This window comes from Podarcis muralis, chromosome 3 (genome assembly GCF_964188315.1).
Source record: "Podarcis muralis chromosome 3, rPodMur119.hap1.1, whole genome shotgun sequence".
In the NCBI taxonomy this organism is placed as follows: Eukaryota; Metazoa; Chordata; class Lepidosauria; order Squamata; family Lacertidae; genus Podarcis; species Podarcis muralis.
Window position 1 is genome coordinate 121,456,710 of NC_135657.1, and position 7,162 is coordinate 121,463,871.

The 7,162-nt window shown below is 40.4% G+C and overlaps 1 protein-coding gene and 1 long non-coding RNA gene across 8 annotated transcripts in view; one reads left to right on the top strand and one right to left on the bottom strand.

Annotated features, from left to right (window-relative positions):
- Positions 1-2,812, top strand: part of ITSN2 (intersectin 2) — a 75,071-nt gene extending 72,259 nt beyond the window's left edge. For 6 of the 7 annotated variants that reach the window (XM_028721802.2, XM_028721803.2, XM_028721801.2 and 3 more), the window contains 2 exons: positions 1,320-1,493; positions 2,318-2,812. In XM_028721802.2, coding sequence (XP_028577635.2) covers positions 1,320-1,493; positions 2,318-2,475 — 332 coding nt within the window. In that variant the 3' untranslated portion in view covers positions 2,476-2,812. Of the gene's footprint in view, positions 1-1,319; positions 1,494-2,317 lie in introns of those variants that run through there. The other variant, XM_028721808.2, reaches the window with a different exon arrangement.
- Positions 279-1,325, bottom strand: LOC144327348 (uncharacterized). Its single transcript, XR_013392438.1, has 2 exons — positions 658-1,325; positions 279-623 (listed from the first exon to the last, which is right to left on the bottom strand). It is a non-coding gene; the product is annotated as an uncharacterized LOC144327348 (long non-coding RNA).
- Positions 2,813-7,162: the final 4,350 nt, after the last annotated feature.

The following is a 7,162-nucleotide window of genomic DNA, read 5'->3' on the forward strand; positions in this document are numbered from 1 at the left end:
CTGTGTATTTATATAGTAAGAGAAATATGAAAAAAATAGAATTGCAAACAACCTGAGCCTAGAATCAGAGCAGGGACTGGTTTTAATGGTGCAATTGGAGCAACGGCCTCAGGGCTCACGCCAACAGGGCGCCCACACTTGGAACTTTGAGTTTTGTTTTGCTTTTTAAGTCTCTAGCCCTTCTCAAAGGTAAGTTATGAAGCTTAATTTGCAGGCAACATTCCAAGCAATTTATGTGCAAGGAATCAGACTAACATTTCAGACTTCTTTTTTTTAAAAAAAAAAAAAATCAAGTAAGCCAAAACTATGCAATAAAAATAAGAGAGGTACAAATACAAAAAACAGAAGCAGCCAAGTATCTCTGGAAGAAACTTAAATCAAGTAAGTAGAGTACTTGAGACCATTCTTTTCAAAGTCTGGATTTCACAAGTATGAGGCATGGTGCTTATGGACAAATAAACCATTTAACAAAAGGAATATTGATTTTTTTTGGAGGGTGGTGGGTAGATTCACACCTTCTATATGATATGGTATCCATTTATTGACTTTGTTACGGCAACTGAACATGGTTTTCACCCACCCAATTCATGGAACCTTATGAAGGGACACTTTGATTGAATTGCCTTTGGAGGGCTGTCTAAAACTACAACCATCAGCCACCATTTTTCTTTCTTTTCTGTACAACTACAAAGCTCTGCTTTCCTGGTGTGGATAAGTTTTGTTACTTGAAATTAAAAATCTCCCCCCCCCCCCCAAAAAAAAAAGATTTTATGCCTATGATACGAGCACTAAATCCCTTTTTCCAGCCATTTAACACCTCCTCCTCTATCTTCATGACAGCTGCATGAAGTAGGTTAGGCTGAGAGTTGATGCCTAGCCCAAGGCAGGAAGTGAACAAAAACAATGTGAGTTTTAAATGTGAATATGAGCATGTTCAGAGTATTATTATTATTATTGTTGTTGTCAAGTTTGGTAAAATGTTATTGTGTTTTGCCTTGGGAGTTGTAAAATTGCACATGCTCCAACTATTTTATTTTTTGTTGTCAGACAAAGTTTATGCCATAATAAATTTGATAGCCTTTTAAGACCCTACAGGATTTAATCTGTGGCACCTTGTTTCAGGAATGCTTTTTCGGGACTGTCTTGAGAACTGCACCAGGGCTTCCAACCGCTTTAATGCAACCTTGAATCCAATCAGAGCAATTTAAACACAACTTTTTTTTTTACCCTCTTATGAAAATAGTGTCCTTAACTCTGCTCCGATTTGCCTACATTATTCATTTTAAACGTTAATGTGTACACTTCTGTTTTATGTTAAGGGAAGAGCAACCCATACTGTGAAATCAGCCTGGGGTCTCAAAGCTACACAACAAGAGCACTGCCAGACACTTTGAACCCAAAATGGAACTTTAACTGCCAATTCTTCATCAAGGATCTATATCAAGATGTTCTGTGTCTCACCATGTTTGACAGGGATCAGTTCTCACCCGATGGTAGGTGCTGCAGTTTGTCTGCGAGAGAGATCATTATTTGTCCCTTGTTAATGACTAGGAGCTGGTATGGCATGGGCTGGAGCTTAAGCACAAACGTATCAGTTCTGACTACCCAGTGGCCCCATTTAGGGTGTTTGTTGTGTACTCTACACCTAAATAGAGCTATTTGGGAAAGAAGAGAGGTGCTCACTGCCAAGTCCATCTGTACCATTCATTTGTTGCTCCGGTGCATTATAAATACACCCCATTTTCAACAAACGGATCTTTATTCCCTGACTCTGACCATGTTTGTTTACTGTGTCCCAAGCAAGAAGGATCCCATCATCAACTGTGTTGAGGTTCTTTGCCCACTTCTTTTTGCTCCTCCTTCCAGTTCATTTTTGGGGGTTCCCATTTTTGTTGCATTTTGTCTGTTAGGGAACTAAAGATGAACAAATGCATTGCCAAGAGAGTTTGATACTGTATTTGAAGCAGCAGCCTGCTTTAAACACGTTTCATATGTCAGTTTCTAGACTGAATCCTCAACTGTATATTCTATTTCATGTCAGGGGGGGAAGCGCTTTTCACCCTGAACTTCTGTTCTGAGAATGCATTCCAGGGCAGCCATCTGAACATGCTATTATGCTTCTCCATTCCTTATCGCATGTGACTCAGACTTCATTTCCTCCTCATTTAGCCACTTCACACTTACTTCTGAGTAAATGCATAATACAAGCTTAAGCTGTAGCTCTCTTTGAGTTTACTCTCAAATTAGTGTGCATTGGATTGCAGCCTTCATTATTTAACACAGATTTGAGTATGTTTTATGTGTTGTTGTTAAACAGATTTTTTGGGCCGCACTGAAGTTCCAGTAGCCAAAATCAGAACAGAGCAAGAAAACAAGGGACCTACAACTAAACATTTACTGCTGCATGAGGTACCAACAGGGGAAGTTTGGGTACGCTTTGATTTGCAGTTATTTGACCAGAAAACACTCCTCTGAAAAGGTGTTTTTTTGTAATATTAGGAACTACAAACTGCTGCCATTTGAATGGAGTGTTTTGCAAATAATCCTTCCTTACAGGCAGGTACCTGAGAGCAATGTGTGCTGCAAAATCACTTTACTTGGTCACTTGTACATCATTTCTCTGTGGGGGTTGCTTACGTTTGTGACAATCTATGCAATGTAAAATGTACTGTATATAGAGATCCTGTAAGCAGTGCCTTTCTTTAGAATATGGAAATTTTTGAATGCTGATGCCAATGTATCTTTTCAATGTAATTTTCACAGCTCTTTAAAGTATTAATTAGGAATGTGGCATTAAAATGTTTAAAGTGTAGCCACTTGGATTAATGTGTGTGTGTGTGTGTGTGTGTGTGCGCGCGCGCGCGCGCGCACATGTCACTCACATACATGCTGAGGGAATGATTTCATTCAGGGCTAGAATAACTGAATCTCACGCCTGAAAAATGTAATCTGCTTGAACCTCATCTCAGGATATTAATTGCAGGAAATATATGCTGAAGTCTTAGCACTTCGCGATCCTTTAAATACTGTATATCATTAATAGGAAGTTTATTTATTGATTAGGAAATTTCAAGAATTTCTTCAGTTCTGTTTAGCATTTTATAACCAGATTTTGGTTATAAGAAGGAAAAACTAGAAAATTTTCATTTAAAATACTGGTTGATAATCATGAATACGTTTCATGTGATTTGTTTAATATATTTATGTAAATAAATACTTGGGTTTCCTGGAAGATGCCCGTAAAATGTGCACCTTTAAGCTTCGCCAATGGGCCCAAGGCAGTGAAGGTTACGTCACCCTTGGATCGGCATAGAGAATAAAATGAGCTTATTAAAATGATTCGTCTAGATTCAAATGGAGGCATACTGATTTTCAAAAGTATATTTTATTGTACCTCTGAATGTGAAAAACACAGGAACTACATTCAAGAAAATATAAACAAAATGTAAATCATACTTGTTACGGGTACTGCTCATAGGATACAATGGAATTAAATATTCAGCAAGACAGATCGTCCTCTTGGACGCGAAGAGGCAAAAGTGCCCACTGGATTGTTCTCCTGTGCAAAAGACCTGAAGCACAGCTGCACCTTGGAGAAGAAGTACAAAAAGGCTGGCAGCAGAAATTGCCAGTTTCAGGCACTGGACAAATAGGCAGGACCTCCTCTGCATCTTTCACTCAACTCTCTGCTATTTAAGTACTGCTTTCAATGCAAAGTTAGTGGAGTTGTAGCCTTTAGGTGCTATATTGCTTAACAAGTTTTAACAGAATTGCAAACTTGACCTGAATAAAAGTTTTCTGTGTTTAATTATTTCTATTTTTATCTTATCTTATTTTATTTTAATGTGATTTTCCTAGAGCATATATTCAATTCAAAGTCAGATCCCACATTCCAGAAACTGGATTGTGACAACTTTTCCTGGGCAGGAATAAAAACAAACAGCTATTTCACATTTACTTGAGCAAGTATCTACATCTAACTCAATACATACTTGAAATATAACAAAATCACCACACTTCTGCAATGAATAAACAGATGAATTGGTACAAATTTTAAAGCAACAAAGGCCTTCAATATTACTATTTTAATAATACCAGTATTAATCATTTCAACTAGTTTGCCTAAATTGTGTGTGTGTTGCAGGGCATCTGCAAAAATTTCTCAAGAATTGACACACTTCAGGATAATATCTTGGAGAGAGCAAAGTTCCTTAGTAGACACTCTACAGTGTTCATCCAAACTGCCATCTTCATTCATCGGTTTCATACACCAGGGGCATGAAGGGGCTGTCCAACTATCAGGTGTTTGCTCCTGGCAGATGATACAAGTTCTGGCTGGACTGTCTCAATCTGTTTATCAGCTGTTGCTACTGCTCCTTTATATATCTATTTTGTACAGCTGCCATGGTCATGCCAACTGGATCTTAGACTGAGTAAATGGTATCTTTCACATTATTGCAAGGGACTAACAACTGTCTAAGAGTACTGCGTCCTTAATAACTTGACTGTTTCTTACAAAATCAGTAACCTTTTAGGACCTGGTTTTGGGTCACACAAGGTCAACATTACCAGCTGTTAGATACCAGTGCATAATACTTGGTATAATGCCCCCCTCTGCTTTTCAACTGAACCAACTGCAGCAAGGTAAGTGGATGATCTACACCAAAAGCATCTTCTTCTACGCAAGCCCCACTCTTTTTGGAAGGTAGATTTTATGAAAGATGAAACCATAGTATTGTCTTCAACTAAATAGTGCATTTAGTTGTCTACATATAAGAGTGTAATATATCCCTCGCTATGTTTCAAACCCACTTCTGTGCAGGAGGATTCCCTACTGTTAATAGGTTTGTGCTTTATGTTATTGTGCTGTGGCCAGAATCAGTAACGGTTATAGTGCTCAGGTTTGTGCACATCTGTAAAGGACTTAATCCATGTGTTCCTGGAACATTATGCCAGACAGAAACAGTTTTATTTGTTCTAGGATGTTTCATATGTACGGCACTGCTATACTCAAAAGTAAAAAAGTGCTGTACACAGGGTAGAACTCCTAACTTGGGGGAATAAATATATCACTGCTGTTGCTGAGCTACCTCTGTCTAATCTAATGCAATAGCTGGGGCTCTATCCTGCTAACTGTGGCTCAGAATCCACACTGCTTTTGGTTTGCATCTTATATAAGGAATCCATTTCAAAGGCATATCATTGGGAAGCAGATTTTATTGCTGGTTTCCAAACTGATGAGCCAGTTAGTATCTGATTTGTCAAAAGACAGGGCATGCGGGTGAAATCTGGTTTCCTGGCAGAGCCATCTCTCGTTCATCAGAAGCCAGGACGGGTCCCCCTACCTCTTGAAATCCACAGAAGTCAGGTTTCTAGATGTGCGCATTTTTCTCCTTTTAACAGAATGAAATTAGACCATTATCAGGCACTAATGCTTACTGCTGCTGCAACAGATGTACACTGCTGAGTTGAGACTGTGTGACACTCAGAATAAAATGTAAAATGGCAAACGGACCAGTACTCTTAACATTCCCTTTCCACTTCATTGGCATTGAGAACAAAACCTTGTTAACGTGTAGATATACTGGTGAACACCACATAGCTATTCTATTAGGGGTGGAGTGGTAGGAAAATCATCTTCTGTGGGCCATCTCCTTCCCTTGTCTTAGGAGGCAGACGGCTATAGTGCTGGCAGGAGGAGTGGGGTTAGGCCAAGACCAGTCCATGCTTCAGACTGGGGAGCAGGTTCCTCTCAGGGCTCCTGGCTTTCCCGGTTGGTGAGCCCCTACTGGCTAGGATATTTTTCTTCTTTCGTGTTCTCGCTTGTTCTTTACCTTTCCTAGCTCTCTTATGTGCCTTCCTACAAAAAAGAAGAAGGAGAATAGGAACCACTCACCTTGCCGAGGGTCTACTCTTGTCACATCCCTCCCCTGTTTCCGAAGGATGAGATTGCAAGTGTGTCTACCTGCTATGGAAATATGCCTAGGCCAGTTGGGAGTCCAACTCCCAATAGCTCCAGCCAGCATGGCCAATGCTCAGGATGAAGAGAGTTGTGATCCAGCAACAGCTGGGGAACCACAGATTCCCCATCCCTGCCCTGCATACTTCTGTTGTCCCTACAAAAAAAAGTGGGAAACCTGGGACTATGTACTTTATAGTCAAAGGTGCTCTGCTGTAGTTGGGGTGACTGAATCTGTGTGGAAGAAAGCACTTTTCCAGAAAGAGAGCAGCCAGGTTGGTAATGAAAAGAACCTTTCACAATGGAAAAACATCACTTTGACAAGGACATTTACCTACTAGATGGGTGTAATGGGGATTAAACTAGTAGGGTGAGAGAGGAAATTACCCTTGCCACTTTTAAAAGTCTCTCACTCTAAATTATGAAAAAGGGAGAGAAGAAGGATCACACTAGGCCCCCAATTCCATTCATTGCTCTCTTGAGATGACCTCTAGGATGACCTTCCAGAGTCAGTGCACCAAAGAAGACTAAACTCCCCCAAGCAAAGCATAGAGTTTTAAGTTATCTACCTTGCTTGCTGGTTTCTGAAAGCCTCATGAGATTTCACAAGGCTGAAGAGATCTCACGAGAGTCTCCCACCACCTGGGAAGGAAGGCAGAGAACTTAAAAAGTTTGCTTCTGCTTCTGATGCTTTCTGCCATGGTGAAAAATGTCTCCCACACTAGCGGAGATCGCTCGTGCAGCTAATTAAGGATAATTTGAGAGTAATTATTCTTACAAGCCCCACTCCCACCCCCGAGCTGGGGTGTGTGTGTGAGCTTTCACTCGCAGATCGTCTGATACCTGCCTCTTGTTCCGGTGGAATGTGGGAGGCAGGGGACGCTGAGTGCATAGCACTGCATGTATCAGAAACTCCAACGCAGTTTCTATGAGCGGAGGTTCTGTTCCTTAGGATGGATTTGGATCTAAGTAACAGGTGTGTTCTGGACTAAGGGGACAAGATAACCTGCTAAATGAATCAGCCACTGAGTGCCAAGGATCTGGAGAGGATTTTCATCGTAACTGGTAACCATCGTAACATGGTATGTAGAGGGAGAGGAGCCTTTACCCTTTCTTTATATACATTATATTTGCTGTTTTATGATTCAGCAAGCCTCCCCTGAAGTATTAATTGTTAATGGATTGAAAAAATGCAAGAGGGAA